This window comes from Theobroma cacao, chromosome 3 (assembly GCF_000208745.1).
Source record: "Theobroma cacao cultivar B97-61/B2 chromosome 3, Criollo_cocoa_genome_V2, whole genome shotgun sequence".
Taxonomy (NCBI): domain Eukaryota; kingdom Viridiplantae; phylum Streptophyta; class Magnoliopsida; order Malvales; family Malvaceae; genus Theobroma; species Theobroma cacao.
In genome coordinates, this window is record NC_030852.1 from 25075464 (window position 1) to 25098327 (window position 22864).

The 22864-nt window shown below is 33.4% G+C and overlaps 4 protein-coding genes and 1 pseudogene across 4 annotated transcripts; 4 read left to right on the forward strand and 1 right to left on the reverse strand.

The window, feature by feature from the left end:
- LOC18604983 lies at window positions 2171-4181 on the forward strand (annotated as a pseudogene).
- On the forward strand, window positions 3752-6455 carry LOC108660446 (cytochrome P450 71A1-like). The gene is made up of 3 exons (XM_018117083.1): window positions 3752-4193; window positions 5702-5803; window positions 5904-6455. The coding sequence occupies exons 1-3, from the start codon at window positions 3759-3761 to the stop codon at window positions 6453-6455; spliced, it is 1089 nt and encodes a 362-aa protein (XP_017972572.1). The 5' UTR covers window positions 3752-3758.
- Window positions 6700-9007, forward strand: LOC18604984 (cytochrome P450 71A26). Its single transcript, XM_007037719.2, has 2 exons — window positions 6700-7847; window positions 8237-9007. Exons 1-2 carry the CDS (start codon window positions 6882-6884, stop codon window positions 8846-8848), a joined length of 1578 nt encoding a protein of 525 aa, XP_007037781.2. The 5' UTR covers window positions 6700-6881; the 3' UTR covers window positions 8849-9007.
- LOC18604985 (cytochrome P450 71A1) lies at window positions 13071-15078 on the forward strand. The gene is made up of 2 exons (XM_018116933.1): window positions 13071-14115; window positions 14213-15078. Exons 1-2 carry the CDS (start codon window positions 13198-13200, stop codon window positions 14822-14824), a joined length of 1530 nt encoding a protein of 509 aa, XP_017972422.1. The 5' UTR covers window positions 13071-13197; the 3' UTR covers window positions 14825-15078.
- Window positions 15716-19688, reverse strand: LOC18604986 (rhodanese-like domain-containing protein 11, chloroplastic). Its single transcript, XM_018118586.1, has 10 exons — window positions 19413-19688; window positions 19194-19289; window positions 18856-18963; window positions 18331-18427; window positions 18156-18195; window positions 17950-18024; window positions 16991-17078; window positions 16794-16861; window positions 16268-16340; window positions 15716-16174 (listed from the first exon to the last, which is right to left on the reverse strand). Exons 1-10 carry the CDS (start codon window positions 19548-19550, stop codon window positions 16091-16093), a joined length of 867 nt encoding a protein of 288 aa, XP_017974075.1. The 5' UTR covers window positions 19551-19688; the 3' UTR covers window positions 15716-16090.

A 22864-nucleotide genomic window follows, 5' to 3' on the forward strand; every position in this document is an offset into this window, starting at 1 on the left:
CAAAATGTCATTTATCATTTTTTATCCACATGGTATTAATGTGGCATTGACATAGAGATTAGAAAATCCAATATGATCACCCGTCATGCTAAGATAGCATATCACGTCATCATTCACTATAACATGTTAACATGTCTAGTGTCTTCTCAGTCCTCTCATTCTCCACCCCAAGAATTTAAAAAAAAAAACGATAATATTTAAATGAGTGCCAAAACAAAGTCCTTTGACCCCCAACTGAGAAAAAAAAAAAGATGACTTAATTGAATGACAACCAAAACCTTACTTTTATGTATAGTTATAAATTATAAATATTGTACTTAGCCGTTTGTCGTTGACAAATATAATTCATGATAATGATAAAATTACCACATAACACGTAAATAATGACGTAAGTTTCATGAAATTATCCATTATTTAATCTCTTATTTTATTTATAAAAAAATTGTTCATGGATTATTGTCTTTATTTTTTCTTAAAATTAGTGATTAGTATAATAAGATTTGAATGGTAAAAAAAGAATTAAACTTATCATATTTGAAAGAAGATAAAATCATTTTCACAGGCTTTCCCCTTCCTTCTTCTCCCTAACTTGGATTGAGATTGGGCCATTTGGCCTTCACTAATTGATTTGGGCTAAGCACTACAATCTCTCTTCCTTTCCCCAATCACCACGCCCGAAAACAACTATCGGATCTTTGGGAAAAGTTTTGTCTGCCTTAATGTGCCTAAATTTACCAAAAAAACAAAAAAATGGGGTTTAGTGGGGGGAAGATTTGTCAAATCTCTTGAAAATGACAGCAGTGGCAAATTATTTGTCCAAACTCGTACAAGTTATTTAATTGTCTATTGAAAGAAGCATCAATCTGATTATAATATTATATACAATTGAAAGCTTGTTAAGGCTTTTTTTTTTTATAAAAAAGAAAAAGCTTGTTAAGGCTTTAATATTTAGTTTATTTAATGTGACAAATATCATGATGATCAGTGAGATTAGCAAATTCAACAAGTTAAAAAAAACGTGTAGCCCATAAATTGTTTTCTAATGCAAATAAAATGATGCAAACAGTGGTTCTTATCCTATTAAATAAATCGGAAGCGCAAATGCATAAGACTAGTTGTTGAACAAAGTTTTTTATAAACATTATTAGGGTTCTTAATTAATCCATTCTGTCCCATCCCTCTTTAATACAAATTGGCGTTTTTCATGCCTTACTTGTACCCCAACCTATCTAATACATAGATGAAGAAGAATTTAACATGGGAAAGTCTACACTATATATAGGTATCTTTTTGCAATTCAAATGGCAGTTTTTGTTAGGGAAAAACACTTATACAGTAGTATATATCTTTGGCTCAATGTCACTTAAATTGCCTGCCACTATACATTTTATAATGGCTATACGTTTATCACCTCTCCTAAACGCGACACAAGAGGCACAGTAATGGTTTATTGGAATATATGCCTTTGATTAAATTAGTATGATATTAAAATTTTCTTTAGATTTAGGAAAAAGTAACACTACATAATATATATATGTAGTTAATATTTGATTAGCTTTGTCTGCCTTGTTACATGGGCTCATTATAAACACTCAAGCATTTGTATTTGATGTATTATCATATCATGTCACTAATCAAGTGTGTTTAAAATCTTTACAAAGAAAACTAGTTATTCGGATAGCATAGTTAATTATGTTTACTAGTAATGTATAGAACTATATGACAGTTGACATGTTTATCATATTCTACATTACGATGTGTCATTAATTTTAAATTATAAAGATTGTTATATATAATTTAATTTGCTTTTTTTAGCTACAAGTTAATTTGTGGGAATTGAATTTTTGTAATGTTTCTCATTTTGTTCATTGCTTTAGAAATTATCAATAAAATCACTAAGAAGGGAATGGCATATATGCACTCAAGTAATATCACAGTTCAAAATTTTAAGCCAAAACACACGAATTGTGCAAAAATTCTATTTTTGGGATCTTAAAAAAATATCTTAGCAAACTTAATAATGAATGTATATATTTTTTGCTTGAAGAGTTAGTATTGAATTTCTTGAGTTTTCCTCAAATAAAAAAAAATGTTGATACAACAAGATTAATATGGACGAGATTCATGATCATTTGCTTTAAAAATTCAAAATTGTCTCATTAAAAAAAAAATGCCATAGTCGACACTCTTTTTCAACATTTTTATATGTTGAACACGATACGATGATCTATTAACAAGCAACACTTTGTAAACGAGGCAATCAGACAAACAACCACCTCAGGCCTCAGCAACTGGTCCTTCAATTAGTATTTGATGAGCCATAACCTCGTAGCCAATATGTTCCACTATTTCTGTATCAATGTCCTTCCCTTACTCCTCTTCGTAATTTTCCTTGTCAAATGGCTCCTTGCTTCACCAAGTACTGCAAATAAAAGCCTACCACCGTCGCCACCAAAGCTGCCGATTCTTGGAAACCTCCACCAATTGGGCCGCCACCCTCACCGCTCTTTAAGGTCAATAGCTCAACGCTATGGTCCTGATTTCATGCTGCTCTATTTTAGTAGCATACCTGCACTTATCATCTCCTCTGCAGATGCAGCCCGTACGATAATGAAAACACAAGATGTCATCTTCTCTGATAGACCCCAAACAGGCGCTGCTAAGAAACTTCTCAATCAGAACATGTCGACTGCTAAGAAACTTCTCAATCAGGACGCCAAGTATTGGAGGCAGTTGAGAAGCATTTGCAGGCTGCAGCTCTTAAAAAACAAGAGGGTTCGAACTTTTAAAACCGTCCGAGAAGAAGACATCTCTCTCTTCCTGGGAAAAAATAAAGATTCCTGTTTGTTGTCAGGGCCTGTTGATTTGACAGGAATGTTAATCGCTCTGATCAACGATGTGATATGGAGGGTGGCATTTGGGAGGAAGTACAGTGGGGTTGGAGTTGGGAAAAATGTTCCAGTTGATGCTTGGGGAGTTGATGAAGTTGTTGGGCACTTTCAAAATTGGGGATTTTATCCCCGTGGCTTGCTTGGATAAACCTTGTCAATGGTACACATTTTAAAACCGAGAGAGTTGCTAAATGGTTTAATAGTTTTCTGGAGAAAGTACTTGACGAGCATATGGATGGAATCAAGAGAGAAGGAAGTGGTAATGGAAGTCTTGAAAGGGAAGACCGGAAGGACCTTGTGGATGTTTTGCTTGAGATTCAAAAGGACATGTCTGGCTTGTCCCTTGGAAGAGATAGCATTAAAGCTGTTGTCCTGGTATGGAGTCTCTAGCAGCCTCTCCATTTTCTAACATGGAAACCGTTCTTATATTTTACTCCACACTAATGACCAACGTCTTTCCTAATTACCCTGGTGTAGTTACGTCTTTCCTAATTACCATGATGGAGTTACACTATTGATTCTCTTATTCAGGTGAAAACAACCAGTAAAGATGGTTCTGTTAACCTTTCAAATTATACGAGTTTTTGGTCGGATTCTTCGGTGTTGATCACTTGTTTCTTCCCTCACCCATCCCCTCCTTAAAGTGTCTCAAAGTTTTTGCAGGGCTAAATTGAGATTTTACATGATTTCGTTTAAAATTCGTTTCTTGTATGATTTGTTTTCCGGTAAACTGATACAACTGACAGAGTCCTAGAATGGGCAAGGACGGAGCTCTTGAGACACCCGAGAGTCATAAAAATATTGCAAAATTAGGTAAGGGAAATTGGCAGTGGCAAACCAAATATAACAGAAGACGATATAAACAGAATGGATTACTTGAAGGCAGTAATCAAAGAGACTCTTCGCTTACATCCCCCACTTCCGCTACTAGTTCCTCGAGTATCAACCCAAGATGTTAATATAAAGGTCTATGACATAGAAGAACGAACACTGGTAATTGTAAATGCTTGGGCAATTGGAAGAGACCCAGTCCATTGGAATGAACCTGAGGAGTTTCGACCAGAGAGATTCTTAAACAATCCTATAGATTTCAAAGGGAATGACTTTCAATACACACCATTCGGAGATGGCCGGAGGGGTTGTCCTGGAATGGCATTTGCAATGGCTATGAATGAGATTATCTTAGTCAACCTAGTCCACAAGTTTGATTGGTCATTGCCTGGTGGAACAACAGGGGAGGATTTGGATATGACTGAGACTACAGGCATTGCCATCAATAGAAAAGTTCCTCTCCCCGCTGCTGCAACCCCAACTTCCTACTAGTGGCAGTCCAAGCTGCAGGACTGTATACCTTTAAAATAAAATCCAAGTGACATGAAATAATTAGACTGAATTCAAATCCAGTACTAGTCGTATTTTGGGCATGGCTCATTCTAATTTCTAATTAATTGAACTGAATAAAGCATGGTGGTGCAGCTCGTGTTTATTTCTAAAGTTGTTTTTACCTTACAGGAAAAGCCTATCATCCTTTGTCATGAAACTAATGGGTTGCAATTCTTTTTTCTTTTTTTGAAAGGTAATGAGTTGCAATTCTTAATTTCATATCTTAGCTATACTAATAAAGTTTTCAATTATAAATTTACAAATTAATAAAATTCAAATGATAATTTAATTACTATGAAACATATTTATGATGGAATTGTTTTTCCCTTCTAAGTTTGATACATGGTTGTGGTTTCAAGAAATTCCAAATTAAGGGTGGAGAAAATTAATGTTTAGTATCCCTTTTTTCAAGAGATAATCTTATAGTTGCAAAAGTTCAGAAAATTTACCTTTCTATAAAAGTTTTGACACGATATTTAAAAGTGAAAAGTATATAATTTTAAAATGAGTTAAACTATTAGTTAGTTCGTGAATTATTTAATTCAATCTCATTCTATGAATATTTAAATTTAATTTGTTATTATCTTATAGTTACTCAATAAATGAGTGAAGTCGAATTCTTGTACTACTCGGCTCAAATGATTTATGAGCTAGTCGAATTTCAATTTTTTAATATTTACATATATAAATAAAAAATAAAGATAGTAAGTGAAATCAAAGACATATAATGTCTATTTTGTTGATTTCTTAAGAAAAATTATTGCAGGAAAAGGTTTTGAATTAATTTAACAATCAATTAGTTAGTATTTAATTTAATAAAAATATTATAAATAAAGGAAAAAAATTTAATAAATCATCAAGGAAATACATATCATTCAATATATTCATTTTGGAGTTTGTTATATATAAAATAATGATAATGATGATAATACTTTTTGGCACAATATAAATTGCTGCTGAGTTCCTAAAAGAAGTTGAACTGAACCCCAGAATATAGATCGATACATCGAGTTTTCTACACTTTTTAGAGCGACATAAAGTCTATTTCATGTCATGTCCATTGTTTTTCTCCATGCTAGACTATTTTCTTTTCAGGGAACAATTGCAATTTCCCCACTTAGTACTTTATGCCTCTAACCCTGACGGCCTCACCCTGTAGAACATTAGAGCCCTCGGAGCTTCTTTATCGACTCTTTGGGATTTCTGTAGTATAAAGCAGCTGGAAATTATAGTAGAAGTATTCTTACATGACATTAACAACTGATATCATCCCTTGACTCTAGCAACGGATGTGCTAATTAAAACTAGTTTGTGTGCACAACCAAGTAGTTTAATGTTTTTGAAACTTTACTTAACCATTGTTTTTGTTCCAGAATTTTTAGCTTTACTTTCACACTAAATGAAGTTGATGTCTTCTTTCATTATAGGATACGTTTGCAGCTGGTACTGACACTACAAACACAGTCCTGGAGTGGGCAATGACAGAACTCTTAAGGCACCCAAAGATTGTGAAAGAACCGCAAAAACAGGTCAGGAAAGTTACCGGAGACAAATCAGACATATCGGAGGATGATCTGGATGAGATGCACTACTTTTTTTTTTTGAAAGAATGAAATGCACTACTTAAAGGCTGTGAGCAAAGAGACTCTACGTTTGCATCCTCCAGTTGCATTGCTAGTTCCAAGAATATCTACTAAAAATGTCAAGATTAAGGGCTCTGACATTGAAGGAGGAACTCAAGTTATTATCAATGCTTGGGCAATTGGAAGAGACACCAAGTCGTGGGATAAACCAGAAGAATATCTTCCAGACAGGTTCTTGGAACATTCCATAGATTTCAAAGGCCATCATTTGCAATTGATTCCATTTGGTTCTGGAAGGACGTCTTGTCCGGTCATCCTATTTGCAATGAAAATAAATGAACTCTCCGCAAATCTTGTGCACAAGTTTGATTGGTCACTGCCTGGTGGAGCGAATGAGAAGGATTTGGACATGAGTGAAACCTTTAGCATTACCACACACAGAAAATTAATCTCCTCTAGATTATCCTACTTGTTGTCAACAATAAAGGATGAGAACCACAAGACTTTGATATCTCAAAATATCGTCACACGTTTTTGGACGAAAGATTACGAAATTAAATCAACCAATAATATTGGAGGGTCAAAAGCACTGAAATGAACTCTAATGGAAACATGCGAAATATCAATTCTGGAAGTCTCTCCAACTTCAGAAATATAAAAAAATCACCATGGCTATTTTGTTCCTTACTGTCACGTAACGACATTTCAACACCTTTGCAGCCTGACAAGACGTCCACGGAACAAATTCTTGTGGTTAGAGAAATTTGTACACCAAACTAAGGCCAGTGGCAAGATCCCCACCACGGAATCAGCCTCCACAAGTGGAGTACCGGAAAACGTGGCTCATTCGCTATTTTTCGAACAGCGGAAAAATACCGACCAAATTAGAAAATGGCAGTGAAAAGGGACAATAAGGCACAGCTTATAGATATATGTTTCTCATTCCATACAATTAATTTATAGCACGATAAATACCCTCAGTCCCCAAGAAGATGTTGAATTGAAACTCAGAAGGGAGAAAGTTATGTCGAAATTTTTGCAATTTTCAGAGCAAGATGAAATCTTTTTCCTGTCATATCCCTGGTTGTTCGCCATTCTAGCCATTTTCTTCGTAGTCCTACTCAAGCATATTTTCAATCCTTCCACAAGCAACGCAAAGCTAGCATTGCCACCGTCTCCATCAAAATTTCCAATTTTCGGAAACCTCCACAATATTGGTTTGCAACCTCATCGGTCACTCCGTGCCTTAGCTCAACGGTTTGGCCCTCTCATGCTGCTTCGCCTTGGCAGTGTGCCAGTACTTGTTGTATCCTCTTCTGATGCTGCCCGTGAGATCATGAAAACACATGATCTGACATTCGCAAACAGACCGAAATCAAGTAGCTCCCAGAAGCTTCTCTACGATTATAAAGATGTATCATCCGCACCTTATGGTGAGTACTGGAGGCAAATGAAAAGCGCATGCGTGCTACATTTTCTAAGTAACAAAAGGGTTCAATCCTTTCGCGTTGTAAGAGAAGAAGAAACCGCTCTCATAATTGATAAGATTAAAGAGTCTAGTTCTTCTGCTTTGCCAGTAAATCTAACTGAAATATTTGCTATGCTGACAAACAATGTTATCTGTCGAGCCTCCTTAGGAAGAAAGTACAGTGAAGGGGAAGGTGGGAAGAAGTTTAAGAAGCTTTTGTGCGAGTTTGGTGAGTTGTTGGGCGGTTTCAATGTTGGGGACTATATTCCATGGCTTGCGTGGGTAAGCCGTATCAACGGATTGGAAGCGAAAATGGAGAAAGTGGCTAAGGAGTTTGATGCTTTTCTGGAAGGAGTGGTTGACGAACACATGGACCGGTATAAGAGGGGGCATAATGATCATGACGATACCAGGCTTCAACATGAAGAGCAAAAAAGCTTTGTGGATGTTTTGCTTGAAATTCAGAGGGAAAACACGGTCGGCTTTCCCCTTGAGAGAGTTAGCGTTAAGGCTCTTATCTTGGTAATCACTTCACCCTCTTCCAAACCGCACCACCTAAAAATGGAAAAACAAAGCAAGAAACAGGGCAAAATTATATTCATTCTTGCAACTTTATTAATACTTTTTAAAGCGATGATCTTCAGTACTTCCCTCTCCTAAATTAGAAGACAGTTGTTTTCTAGTATAAAGGGCAGATAAAAGAGGTGTTACTTTAAGAAGTGTTGATTACATTCATACCTTAATTTTCTCTAGCAACTTAATCTGCTAGAACATGTTTACTTCATGACTTTCTTTAATTATGCACCAACTAGTATAATTATTTTGAAACTAACTTCATTCCTTTCTTTTTCAGTTTCAACGTTTTAGCTTCACACTGAAATGACTTATTGAATTTTTTTTTCCCTTGATAGGATATGTTTGCCGCTGGTACTGACACTACATACACAGTCCTGGAGTGGGCAATGACAGAACTCTTGAGGCACCCAGAGATTATGAAAGAACTGCAAAAAGAGGTCAGGCAAGTTTGCGGTGACGAAACGTACGTATCGGAGGATGATCTGGATAAGATGCACTACTTAAAAGCTGTGATAAAAGAGTCTCTTCGTTTACATCCTCCAATTCCATTGCTAGTTCCAAGAATATCTACAGAAGATGTCAAGATCAAGGGCTATGACATTGCTCGAGGAACTCAAGTTATTATCAATGCTTGGGCAATCGGAAGAGACCCCCTGTCGTGGGCGAAACCAGAAGAATTCCTTCCGGAGAGGTTCTTGAACAATTCCATAGATTTCAAAGGACATGACTTTGAATTGATTCCATTTGGATCTGGAAGGAGGATTTGTCCAGGTATCCTATTTGCAATGAAAATAAATGAGCTCTTCCTAGCGAATCTGGTGCACAAGTTTGACTGGTCATTGCCTGGTGGAGCAAAGGAGGAGGATTTAGACATGGGTGAATCCTTTGGCCTTACCACTCACCGAAGATATCCTCTTATAGCTATTGCAAACCCATCTTCTTTCTAGCGGAAAGGTATTCTTTGTTTACTTCTTATTTGTTGAAAATAGGCCTTGAAGCAGGCTATTTGCTTATCTTAAGTTGAACGGCTGCGCTTTTCCTTGAAGCAGATTTTTATCTCCTGCCTTTTGCGTTTCGAAATAATGTAGGGTTTGGTATTAGGAGCACGTTCTTGTAGTATACTTAATTAAATTATATTACAATATTTATTTTATAATAAATTACTATAATATAAAATTATAATATAATTAAATTATAGTCAATAGATGTAATAAGATTATAATCTAAAATTAATGCAATCAGTTTGCATTGCATTCTATAATTTTATTAAACTTATTTTTACCTTTTTAACTTCGTTATTTTATTAAAAACATTTTGCAATATTATAATTTATTTTTTATATTGATTTCGAGGGATATCTATTTATTACTCTAGCCATTCTTTGTTGGAAGGTTGATGGTGATTGTCAATAAAATTTATATTATCTTTTAAAAAAAAAATTTTAATAAAATATATAAGATTATAATAAAAAATAAAAATAAAATATATGACATTAAAAATATATTTAAGAGATGATATTGTATTAAAAAATAATAATAAAAAAATACAAGTATATTAAACTTTCATTTTAATAAATAGGGATAATCTAAAAAATTAGCATTACATTCACAGTAAAATACTTGTAAATCAAATATTGCAATGTTATTTTTTTTACAATTACATTATCTATAATTATATTACATTATAGAATACCAAATGTCACTTAAATACTTAACGTGAATACTTGTTATCCAAAGTGAAAAAGAAAAACACGGATTCACACACACACACATGTATTGATTCAAGACTTGCACAAATGACATGACGCTTATTCATTGGTCACAAATCCTATAGATATCTTATTAATGTTAATTCTAATTAACACAACCACTTGTTATTTTACAATGAATTTTCATCTTTCAGTTTTTTTTTTTAATTCATTTATGTATCATAAAATTAGGTGTAGATATGAGTATGGCGGAGTGATAGTGTTAATGTTAATTTAAGAGTTATTAAGGGTTTAATGTTCAAATATTCTTTTTATCTTGGTATAATATCTAAAAAAGTCTTTAAATTATTCACAAAAATTCAAATAACTTATAATTCTTTTATTGTACGATCAAGTTTTTATACTTTTATTTTAAGCTAAATAAGACATTTTACGTCAACATTACATGAATATAAAATAACAAGTGACATTTTAATTAATTATGATTAATAATAATTAATAAACTATTAATTATAAAAACTTATTTAATTCAAAATAAAAATATAAAAACTTAATTAATTAAATATAATAAAATTAAAAACTTTATTTAAATTTTTTTTAAAATGTTGTGAAAATTTTTTGAGTATTAAATTTTTTGAGTATTTTGTTTGACTTACAAATGAGCGTAGTGAAGGAGAAAAGTAATGACAACTCGATTTGGCTGATGAGCTATCTACCCTTCTTTAAAAAAATTGGAGTCTAAGTTTCAACTCTCCACTGTCATCTCATACTATAAAAAAAAAAAAAAGTAAAGAAATCAAATCAAAAGCAGTAACTGACAGGTATATGGAGCTGTTGGCTATTGGCTAAAACATTGACTTGAAGATCCCATTATTTTCGTTCTGTCTTAATCCTGGACGGTAATCTCTTGTCGCCATGGAATTACCACCAATAGTTAAAATGGAGGCCCACTCCACAACTTGAGTGGACGGAGTTAAATTAGTACTTGTAATGAAAGCAACGATTCGGCGAGGGCTGCCAATGAATTTTTTTTTTTTTTAATGTGTTTTTATCAATCTTGGTAGTTCATATGTTATTTCAAGTCTTTTACTTGATGCAATAGATTTTTCATGATATATTGATGTGGCCCGATCATTGAAAAGTTGTACACTCACAAAAGATGGCACAGAAAGTCATGGTCGATGTGAAATATGAATCCAAATCCTAGACTAAAAACAAAAGAAGCAAACATACATGTTCCTAAGCAAAAAGATGAGCAAGCAGTGCAATGATAACAGTGACTCAGGCATAAGAATGATGCAAAAGCCCTGGCACAAACCAAGCACATAGAAGCAACCAAAGAGTGTTTTAGGTCCTTGGCGGTGCCAATGAATGTTTTAGGTCCTTAACAGAAAAACTTTAATTGATTTTGGCTTTTTTTGGAAGGCAAATGTAAGAAAAGGTTTCGTAGGAGAGCTGTGTATAGAGAGCTTTCCGTCAATGGCAGGAAGGTTTTCTGGTATCTTTGTCTTAGCTTCAGGGCCATTTGAGGCATGTAGTATATGTTGTTAAGGCTTTGAGGGATGTGTTGTTTCTTCTAGGGAGAGTTACTCTTTAATGGTACCCTCTCTTTTTAATAAAATCTACCTGATTTATCGACAAAAATAAATAAATAAGAGAAGGTTTTTAATTGGTAGTAATTTTTTGGTTAATAATATGTATGTCACGTGACTTTTGTATTTCCAATAATGTCCTCTTTGCATGATGTATAACCAAGTACTTAACCAACCAAAATTGAAGCCTATCTAATTAATCATCCTGTAGTGAAAATTTGACCACACAAAAAGGAAGATATTGGGCAAAATAGAAAAGAAAAAGCATTCATGATATTCACTTAAGGACAAATAATCTATTTTTTGCACTTTTAAGGGCATCAAACAAATACTTAAATGACCTAAAATGCCTAAGTAAATTGAATCTTAATGTACCACAAAAGTTATGCTATTCATGCCGCCTGTAGCCTAGACTAATAGCTCTCGCAAACATCACACAAGGCTTTTCTTGCAATCTTCCTTTCATGCAAACAAATGGTACGTTGCCAAGTTTATATAAAAAGAAAGCAGGTAACCTTACATATTCAGATATTCTAACAATTTCCACTTTCCAGAATTCATTTTAAGGAAGTTCACATTTTTGAAGTTGCTAATAGTAACTCCTAGAGCTGGGCAATAGGAATGCAGTCGATTCCATCCGCAAACTAGATCTCAAATTTTGTAACCATAGCCGTGAATGCAGTCATAGTAGTGTGGGGCAGATGCTGTAAAAGTAACAAAGCCTAAAATTGATCCACAAGGGAAAAGAAACAGGTTAGCATTGTCAAACAAACTGGCACCTCCACTTGCTGTGCAATTTCAATTACAGGTTGGTAAAGATTGTTGGAAACTCTCAAGAGTTCATGACAGTCACAGTTATTGCACTTTAACTATTTATACCTTTGAAAAAATTCTTTTAAACTTTTTTTTTAAAAGGTAAGTCTTTCATTAATCAATCAGGGAGTTGGATGTTCCCTGTTAATCTATACGAAACAGAATCCCAACTTTTGGGGAGTTATAACACGGACCCTACCATCATAACAAGCCAAAGGAGGGCAGCATTTGTTATACACACACATGGAACAAAAAACAGAGACTAACACCCAGGGAGCAAAAAGCACGGCTCAGCCTAGATTAACTATGCATCAACCAGACTTTAAACAAAATTTGCCTATATGGACAGTAATAGATTTAGCTTAAACTTATCACCTAAAAGAATTTAAAACAGTAAGTTTTCTCTTTACCTAAAGAAATAAGGCCAAAAAAAAAATGTTAACTCCTTTGCTGTCCTCCTGTCACAATCCTCTATAGTGATCTCTTGTCACCATGAGTAGGAGCGAAAGAACTCTGGGTAATATTTCCTGCAACAAGACAGAGGATCACTCGACAACTTGCGGAAAGCGATAACAACAGTTACTGCTATTGTAAGAAACTAATGACCACATTTCCTCAGCTTACGTTGCCAAACAAAAGTGAACAACTAAACTGACACGCGAGGTTTTGATTTTCTTGATGACTGCTTAGGTGATTGTTTGAATAAGGATGGTTTGGAAGTTGGCTAATGCCCTGTCTGCATGTTATTCAACCAAGTAATCAATCTCAGCTTAAGTTAACTCTCTTTGGTGAAAATTTATCAAGGGAAAAGAGAAGTCTTGCAGGATATCATAGCTAAAGGAACGGACATTATTTTGTCTTCAAGAAAGAGTAGGGAAAAAGTGAAAAGCACCCTTAAACTGATGGACCTGTTGAAATACTGGTTTGCATAGTGATCAAAGTAGATAAATTCAACTATCATTACGAGAGTGATAACTGATAGTACTTCTTTCACATGGTAATTTGACAACAATAAATTCATTGGTTAGAGAATGTTATAATTAAGTGTAACAAAAGTCAAGCACAAGTGGTAGAAAAAGTACCGTAAACAAGGAATCAGTCAGGTCACGCTTCTGAATATAACTGAATGTAACCTGTAGAGAAGTTTGTGTGTCATTCCCTCAATTCGTCAGAAAGAACTCCAATGGCTTCCCTTCAATGGCTCAAAGAAAGCTGCATTTCCTTCTTGCTATTTGCGTCCATCTTCCTTCTCATTCTCCTGCAATTTCTCCTGAAGGGAAAATCGAGCAAACGAAATCGCAATCTTCCTCCCGGCCCTCCAAAGTTACCAATCATTGGTAACCTTCACCAGCTTGGTAGCATGCCACACCTGTCCCTCCGCCGCCTGGCTGAAAAGTTTGGACCCATCATGTACTTACAACTAGGTGAAGTCCCAACTGTGGTAGTTTCATCAGCTAGAATGGCAAAGGAAGTGATGAAAACCCATGACCTTGCACTTGCAAGCCGCCCCCAGATCTTTTCAGCTAAACATCTGTTCTATGATTGCACTGACGTTGTCTTCTCCCCTTATGGTGCTTACTGGAGGCATATTCGGAAAATCTGCATTCTTGAACTACTAAGTGCTAAACGGGTTCAATCATTTGGCTTTGTCAGGGAAGAAGAAGTTTCCCGTCTGATCCATAGAATTGGAGAGTACTCTTATCCCAGCACCGTAAATCTAAGCAAGGTGCTAGGCTTATATGCAAATGATGTTCTGTGCCGAGTTGCATTTGGAAGAGATTTCTCACAAGGAGGAGACTATGATCGGCATGGTTTCCAAAAGATGCTCGAAGATTATCAAGAGTTACTTGGAGGATTTAGTACCGGGGATTTCTTCCCTTCCATGGAGTTCATACACAACTTAACAGGTATGAAAACAAGACTCCAGCACACATTCCGACGCTTTGATCAGTTTTTCGATGAGGTTATAAATGAACATCTTAATCCTAAAAGACAAAAAGAGGAGCGCAGCAAGGACCTTGTGGACGTTTTGCTCGATGTACAGAAAAATGTCTCTAATGAAATTCCTCTCACCATGGACAATGTTAAAGCCATCATCTTGGTAAGAGATAGAACCTTTTATTTATTGAAGTTCACCAATGTGATGAAGTCCACAGTAGTAGATAGATAGCCGCTGATAAATGCTATTCGTTTTGCAGGACATGTTTGCTGCAGGAACAGACACGACCTTCATAACTCTTGATTGGGGAATGACAGAGCTTATTATGAACCCAAAAGTATTGGAAAGAGCGCAAGCAGAAGTCCGAAAAGTTGTAGGGGAGAGAAGAGTGGTCTTAGAGAGTGATCTGCCTCAGCTTGACTACATGAAAGCTGTCATCAAAGAGATCTTCCGTTTACATCCTCCTGCTCCAGTCTTAGTCCCCAGAGAATCCACCGAAGATATTAGAATTAATGGGTTTGATATTCCAGCCAAAACACGGGTTTTTGTCAATGCCTGGGCAATCGGCAGAGATCCAGAGTCATGGGAAAATCCTGAATCCTTTGAACCCGAAAGATTTTTAGGTAGTCCAATCGACTTCAAGGGGCAAGATTTTGAGTTGATACCATTTGGAGCCGGTAGAAGAAGCTGCCCAGCTATAACATTTGGCACAGCAACTGTAGAGCTTGCAGTGGCTCAGCTACTCCATAGCTTTGATTGGGAGCTTCCCCCAGGTACTGAAGCTAAAGATTTGGATATGACAGAAACTTTTGGCATTACAATGCACAGGATAGCCGACCTGACGGTTATTGCTAAACCACATTTTCCTTAGATCAAGGCATCGTTTAGAAATAAGTAAGATAAATAAATAATAACTCTTTTTTTGACAAGGGATGAACAGGCTAGGTATGTTACAGTAGTATAGAGAAGTCCCTAGGGGAAGCTGTGTGAGATTTTGTGTACTGGTATACCCCTGTTATCTTTTGTAAAGGGCATAGCCTTGCTAAATCAATTGTAATGAGGTGAACTGCGGTTCCCTGCTTTTTCCTTGCTAAATCAATTGTAATGAGGTGAATTGCGGTGTTTTTTTTTAAAAAAAAAAATTGAATTTCTATTTTTTATACAAATAAATCATGTCTTAATCAATAAAATAAACATTCAAGTGCTACGATTCTCTATCTTGATCAATGCAAATTGAAATTGAAAAATAATAAATAATAGCGACCCAAGCTTGAAGGCATTGATAGATTGTCCCCTACTTTTAAAATATCCACAACAGATGCATCGATGACTACTCTGCAAAACATCTTGTAATCAACATGTTTTGCATCATCGCATGATGTAAGAAGTATGTCCTGGACGTCATAGTTGACAACCCGGGCTAGAATGCTCTACTTTTAATTTCTCTGGAATTCTCTTTCTCTTCTCGTTTTCCAAATAAAATCAGACAGAATTAGCCTCTTACTTCCACAACAGATCCAAATTCCAAACAAAATGAAAAGCACATTTCATGCCTTGTCACAATATTAATGGACAATGGTGCAATATATCATGCTGTTGGCCCAGATTTATAATACAAGAAATGAATAAAGAAATTAGGAAGTTTAGCTTGTCCACAGGACTACGACTCTACTACTGCGTAGCATACTCACATGGCTACCTCTGGTAGGCAACTGAAATAGACTTCGAAAACAAATGGAAAATTCTCTTGAAAATTTTGAGGAAAAATAAAACGAATGAATATGAATATATTACAGGCAGTTGCAGTAGAAATCTATATTTCTAGCTAACAGCTAATCCAAGATTTCTCTTACAAGTTAGGATCCTTCAATAATTTTACACATCAATCACTATACACTTAATTCTCTAACAGCCCAAGCAAGAGAATATCTCCGATGCAATGTGATTGAGAACATGTTCAACATAAGGATTCAAACTTAAGAAAGAGGTAACTACATGAACTCTGCAAACTACTCTGGCTTTCAAAATTGGGATCCTGAACAAGTCTCTGGTCTCTAATACGTGATCAACTGATCAAGAACTCAACTGTCATCTTTCAGATGTTTTAATCAGTACCTTCAATCAGATTCACATAATGTCAGTGAGACCTTAAGTCCTGAAGATATCGACCTACTTGCTGTGCACCAATAAAGAAGGCATCAGCAGCCACAAAAAGTCCAATCTGCAACAGAAGCAATATGGGATTATCTTCACAAGTAACTACACCTGAGACTACAGCTGGTGACTTTAATGGAATGACAAAGTGAATAATTACCAGGCGAGCAGAGTATAGTAACCGGTAACCCCAACCTTCTCTGGCAGCTTGAACTCTCTGTTGGTCTGTCCAACTGAAATTAAAGGGGTATTAGAAAAAGCAGTGCTGCCTGATACAATCAAATATAAGTTACATGATCTCAAAAATTTAATTTTGAAATTCAAATTGCACTTGCTACTCAAGGTCACATTTTTATGATTAGATAAATAGAAAGGTGATTTTTTTTTCTTTTTTTTCCCCTACAATCAAATATAAAGGACCTACAGGCCAGAGAAACGTTCAAGTAGAAAAGTTTGTCTTATGAACAAGAGGATACTTGAAGAAGTTATAAGGACACAACGTGAACTGAAACAAAATGGTTTTAACATTCCCAAAACCAGTTTTGGAACTAAGTAGATAAATTATACATAAGAAGTCTGACTTCCAGGCAGGTTAATCTCTCATATTTATTTTAGAAAATGAAAAAGTTATGTGATAATTTCCAAGAAGCATGTCCAACAAACAATGAGATGAGAGATATATGTACCCAAGAAACTCTGAAAGCCCACCAATTCCTGCAAACTTCAAAGGCTGAGTGCCTTCTCTGGCAAGATCCTAAAGAAAACAAGTTGAGATTTGACAAATTAATTGAATTTCTTCAGTTATAATCAAACATAAAAGAAATTAGAATCAGTGGGGAAATGAGAAATATAAAGACTAAAAGGAAATTCTATCCAGCATTACCTCTTCTTCAGCAGCCTCTAGACCCCCTTGAACCCAGAAAAGATTTCTGTAGCCAGCATTACACAATACCTCACACGCAGCTAAAGATCTGTCAGAAAAAGTATAATTTAGTGAAGCAAGAAAATGAATACCATGTTAAGCATCTAAAGGGCACTTAAGATATATAAGTTCACTTTCAATCAGAGTGGTGAAACTTTCCCACCCCCAACCACAACCATAATGTAGTGAAATTTTAACACAAATCCACGGACATGAACTCCAACTGTGAAAAACAACAGTGGGGTAGCACATAAAAGTGAGGCTAGAAAGACCAAAAATCTGAATTGAGGACATAAGATGTACTAATAAGTTGTCCTAATTGACCCATTCACCTGCATCAGATAATGACAATAATTTTGATCAAATTCTATCCATTTTTTCTCCATTTGCCTTTTTTTTTTTTATGATGCTCGGCAACTGGACTGGTGCAGATGCAATGCAGACTTATAACTCCAGCTTTATTTCTGAAGAATATTAACAATTCCAGATCCCTTTTTATTATTTTAGAAAAAGAATATGATTGTTCCAAACCATTATCTGAAGCCTTTCAGTCAAATTAGTCAATGCTGTTAGGAGCTCCCAAGGGCACAGTAATATCAGAAGGTCATAGCAATTTCCAACGCATTTGTTGTCACAAAACCATTCTTTTGAGAGATATTAGTGCATAAAAGATTGAAAACAAAAAATACTGTCCTTAGAAAAACAGGAATAAAGGTTATAATCATAGTTGTATCCTCAATATGGGGCCACATGATTGGCTTCTACCAGGTGATTTAGCATTTTGCTGTCTAAGTAACAAATAACATTTTCAGCTGAAACCAAATTAAAAAGAAGAATTAGTTCATTTCAAAATGAAACAAAAACCAATACTGAAGTGCAAACCCTCTCTGACTCTCTGCCACTTCAAACAATAAAATTACCTCAATCCTTTCTGGCATGCAACAATAAGCTCTGCATCTTTTGGGAATTTTTCCTCAACTTTTGACAGGAACTGTCTGTCAAATAATGCAAGAGAAATAGTACAAAATTTATTCTATGTGCATGCATATGTGAGAGTGGACATGCACGAGCACGTGTGCAGAGGCACGTGCACAAAATAGAGGAGCAAAGGTAACTTATAATGCACCTGTCATAAGATACTGTAGGCGTGCCACTCCACCAACCCCCTACAGAAAAAATAAGTCAATTTTAATTTCAGTCCCAACAACAGATCAGATAGGTTTTATCAAGCAAACCTCCATCAGGCAAACCATTATTATGATCTTTCTGGAAGTTAGAAGATAGCAAGAATTGAGTGATACCCATCACAAAATTGGTGACTTTTCTGGAAAGGGTTCCAACTTCAAATTTGTTATCAATATCAAAGATTGGTACCCAGATGGAGCCTTTAACCCATGCCTTCAAAACAGAGTAAAATAGATTAATATGTTCTAACCACAAATAAAGTTATACTAACCTTGAAGACACCATACGACATACAATTCCTAAAGTAAGAAGGGGAGAAAAGGGAAAAAGCAGAACTTTGTTAATCCATTAATTTTTAGGCACCAACTACTAACCAGTTTCCCAACAAGAATCAATATATTAGAGCAATATGCCAAATTAATGCCTTTCAACATGGAACACCAAAGGAATATGCCAATATAATGCCTTTCAACATTGTATGTCAAACAGAGACTATAGATGAAAATATGTTCATAACGAATGACAAAGACTAGAGTAGCTTCAATGCTGACGAAAGGAGTGCCAAAGGAAACGAGTTGTAACAATTATGTTTGTGAATTGGGGATAAAAAAACAGTGATTGGAAAATAAATAAATAACAACCTTCTCGCGCTCGCTTGATGGACGAACGTCAAGTAGAGGCTTGTTAGAAAGTTGAATTGCATAACCTGCCTCCCTAGGTGTAAGAACCTTTACTTTTCCTTCCCTAATCTGTACACACAAGACAGCTAAAAAATTACTACTACTAAAGCACAAGGACCCCCAAGAAATTTCAATGCGATGGATTTAGAAGTATCATCAAAATCATCCTCATTATACTTATTAAGAACATAAACTCTTTGGAAAAAAAGAATTAGTTCATCAACGATGACAGACTAAATTCAGGAAAATCAGATGAAAGAAAAAGTTAGTTACTTGGTTGGAGATTATAGAAAATATACCATAGCATCCCATCTCTTCTTTGCAGCAGCCATATCTCTCATTTGCTTCAACTCAAAATCTTCTTCACCAGCTTGCATTCGAATAACCCCACATTGCTAAATTCACAAAAAAGAAAAAACAAGAAACAATGAAAAAATCAAAGAAAAAAGGTAAAAACAAAGTAGAAAAACGAAATCCCGTTGAATTAAAAGGTTGGAAAAGTGGAAGGAAAGCATTACAAAACGTTGATTAGTAGAGGTGGGTCGACGTCTGAAAGTAGATATCCTTGAACTTGAAGAATTCAAAGAAGTAGCTTTCTGCTCATTAAGGCGCGAGATGGTTGAAGCATTGAGAGAAGGAAGGGTCAGAGAAGCCATGATTATGATATTTTCTTTTTCTAAAAATGGATCATTTTATCGGATGAATTTTGCTTTATCTTTTCTGGGGATTGCTCTTCAATTTTATCTCTCGGGATGATATCCGAAAATCCAACTGTCACAATTCACAGCAGTCGCAGTCGGAGAAAGCAGCTTCACACACGCGGTTAACGACGTCGTTTCTTTTGCTTTTCGTTTTAAGGCATAGTACTCTTTCTATCACATTTTTTTCTTTCTTCTTTTTTAATGTCCTAAAATTATGTCATGTTTCTTTTAAAATTTTTTACATTTTAACATTTCAAAAAAAAAATTAATTTCTTATTTTTTGATATTAAAAGTCACAGGATATCAATTTTATAAAAAAATTAAAGTTTAATCTTAAATACACCAAAATCAATTTTTTTTCTTCAACTTTACAAAAATCAAAAAAGAACAAACAATTTGAGAAGAAAGAGTACTATATTCCAATTCAATAAATGTACTTTTTTTTTATCTCAATTTTAATAAAATTTAATTCCTACACCTTTATTATAAATCGATTTAAAAATAATTACCAACAGTGTCAAGAGTTTATCACTAATTTGGATTGTATAACATTTTGGTGACATCATGGTATGATGAGACAAATTAAATTTTTTTAGCACGTCCTAAGTATGAGTCTTAAAAATTATATTTGATTTTAATTAAATAATAATTAATATCTTTAAATTTTAAAAAATATTTTTTAATATTTTTATTAAAAAAAATTTATATTAATATAATCAAATTAACATATCACATCATAAAAAAAATCATGTAATAAAAAATTTAAAAAATTCAACACCATATTCTCAATTATCTCTTTTAATAAAAGTATTTAGGTTAAATTCATTACGATTGGAATAGAGTGACTAAAACAAATTGAAATAGTAAAATCGAAATTAAAAACCACTTGCCAGTTGGCTCGACAGCTAGATCGCCTTTCTCAATACTTTTTTTTTTTTTTTAATCTTATCAGTGATATGTTTTCATATACTTTTGAGGGAAATAATTTTCTGCATCTTTATTTTAACACAAGATGAGATTGTAAAACAAAATTATAATAATTTATCAAAAATTTGTTAGTGCTATCATAGTTTTATTTACTTAAAATCAACCAGGTAAGCAACTTGAATGATAAGCATTGGTTTTATTATTTGATAGTAATTAGTTTTCGACTCGCAATTTGTTGCAGGAGTTATTAATTAATATCATTTGAAGATTATTTTAAATAATTAAATAATTTTATAATAATATATATTCTATCAATAAATTGAGTAACAAAGTATAATTAGTAACAGTTGTTTGTTATTGATGTTAACAACATTTTGTGAAAAATAATAATAATTGTAAATAATGTTGAAAAACATTTCTTTTATCTAGAATATAAGTTTAAGAAATTGTTAATACAGATTTAAATAAAATTCGAAAAAAATTACTCAAAAAATACGAAATTTGTACCGGAAGTTCTGAAATTGCGTTCTTGCAATTGAACATGAAGTTTATACAAAATTGACAAAAACTTACTAAATGTGGTTTGAGTGTTCATATCATTTGTGCAACAATTTGTGTACTATTTTTTGCATTTGCAAACCATTTTGTCCAAAAAAAAAAAAACACTACAATTGTAATTGGTCAAAAGATGTATCTAAAGTATACAATGCTTGAGATAGTGATATATGCGGTGTGGCAATTTTTTGATCTAGATGAGATAATTGGTAAAAGTTGTCTAAATCACCTCCTAATAATATTATTTCCCCATCAAAAATTCTGTCCAAATTTTCAAAATAATCAATTATTCATTCTGTTTTGAAATTTGTCTTTTAATGAGCATTAGTCATTGCATGCAAACATTTTGGATACAAAAATTAACAAAAAAATTTTTAACAACACAATCAAAAAGAAAAATTAAGCTAAATATATACAATTAAACAACAACAAATAATAGTACGGATACTTAGCTTTACTACAACTGTCAAAACAATGGTGGCTCAATAATCTCAAGACTTGAGCAAAATATTCAAATAAGACCCTTTTATTGAAATTAAGAAAAAATTTTTTGAAAGCTTTAAACAACCAAATTCATATGTTCGATTTAATATATTCAAATATTTATTATGAAGCACTAAAAATATTTAACTATTATAATTATTTTATATTTTTTAAATGATTGATATAAAATCAACAATCAAAATTTTTAATACAAAAAAATTAACTATCACATAAAATAAATATAATATAATAATATAATATAAACTCTAAATTAAAGTACAAAGTTTTCAAAAATTAGAACAATAGTATTTAATTTTGGAATGCTTATTATAAATCATAAATGAAGCTCATAGCTTTATAAAAATAATAACATAATAAACTTTCTACATATTCTTTGGAAGAAATATGAAGTCAAAAGAAGAAAAAGCAAACGATGGAAGAAAAATTCAAGAGTGAATATTATAAATTGAAAAAAATAGCTAGAAAGTGATAAAAATTTGAGATTTATTAGACATATAATTAAAGAAGTGAGAAAATATGTCATTTATTAATTATTTTTTACTTTTACATATTTTTAATAAAAAATAAAATAATTAATTTAAAATTAATAGGGATGTGGAAGTGAGAAAAAATAAATATTTATTAAACATGAGAGAATGGTTAAATATTTTATTAATTATCTTAATTTTATATATTTTTAATATACTTAATTATATTATAATTATAAAAATATAGGTTCTTTTCAAATCTAGAGCCTAAAGTCCGTACTCGGGTGGTCTTACTCAAGGGTCGTTCCTGTGTCAAAACACAATGAGATAAACCTCATAACATCAAAACAAAGAAAAAAAATATATATCAAATCAAAATCACCCAAAAACACAATCATTAATTAGACTCTAGCACTAAAAAAATATATCACAACTAAAATTAACATAATCAAAAATAAAAAAGAATGATCGTAAGTGGACGGTTAATAAGGTTATTTTAGTGAACAAAAGAGGAGTTCCTAATAAAATTTTGAAATTCCAAATTCAAATCTTATAATGTATGAATTTGATCCAATTTTAAGTTAAATTTTTTAATTGATTGGTTAAGTTTAATTTTTATTAATTTTTTATATAAGATGTAATACTTAATTGTGATTTTAAATTTATTAAAAAATCATATAAAATTACAATTCAAAATTTTAACCCCTAAAAACATTTTTCTGGTGAGATTTTTCATGTGAGACAGTGAGAGTGTCTATTTTGAATTGTATGGTTTGGTTGGTTTTTTGGTATTTTGATATACCTTACAGCTTAGGA

Bases quoted from the DNA above. Each gene is read 5' to 3' on its own strand.
- LOC108660446 (XM_018117083.1), top strand. From the start codon at position 3,759: ATGGATTACTTGAAGGCAGTAATCAAAGAGACTCTTCGCTTACATCCC. The intron at 4,194-5,701 runs GCAACCCCAACT...CTTTCATTATAG, and splicing joins AAGTTCCTCTCCCCGCTGCT to GATACGTTTGCAGCTGGTAC. The intron at 5,804-5,903 runs GTCAGGAAAGTT...CACTACTTAAAG, and splicing joins TGAAAGAACCGCAAAAACAG to GCTGTGAGCAAAGAGACTCT.
- LOC18604984 (XM_007037719.2), top strand. From the start codon at position 6,882: ATGTCGAAATTTTTGCAATTTTCAGAGCAAGATGAAATCTTTTTCCTG. The intron at 7,848-8,236 runs GTAATCACTTCA...TTCCCTTGATAG, and splicing joins GCGTTAAGGCTCTTATCTTG to GATATGTTTGCCGCTGGTAC.
- LOC18604985 (XM_018116933.1), top strand. From the start codon at position 13,198: ATGGCTTCCCTTCAATGGCTCAAAGAAAGCTGCATTTCCTTCTTGCTA. The intron at 14,116-14,212 runs GTAAGAGATAGA...TTCGTTTTGCAG, and splicing joins ATGTTAAAGCCATCATCTTG to GACATGTTTGCTGCAGGAAC.
- LOC18604986 (XM_018118586.1), bottom strand. From the start codon at position 19,550: ATGGCTTCTCTGACCCTTCCTTCTCTCAATGCTTCAACCATCTCGCGC. The intron at 18,428-18,855 runs GTTGTTATTTAT...TCTGTTTTGAAG, and splicing joins CATCAAGCGAGCGCGAGAAG to GCATGGGTTAAAGGCTCCAT. The intron at 17,079-17,949 runs GTAATTTTATTG...TTTTTCTGACAG, and splicing joins GCATGCCAGAAAGGATTGAG to ATCTTTAGCTGCGTGTGAGG.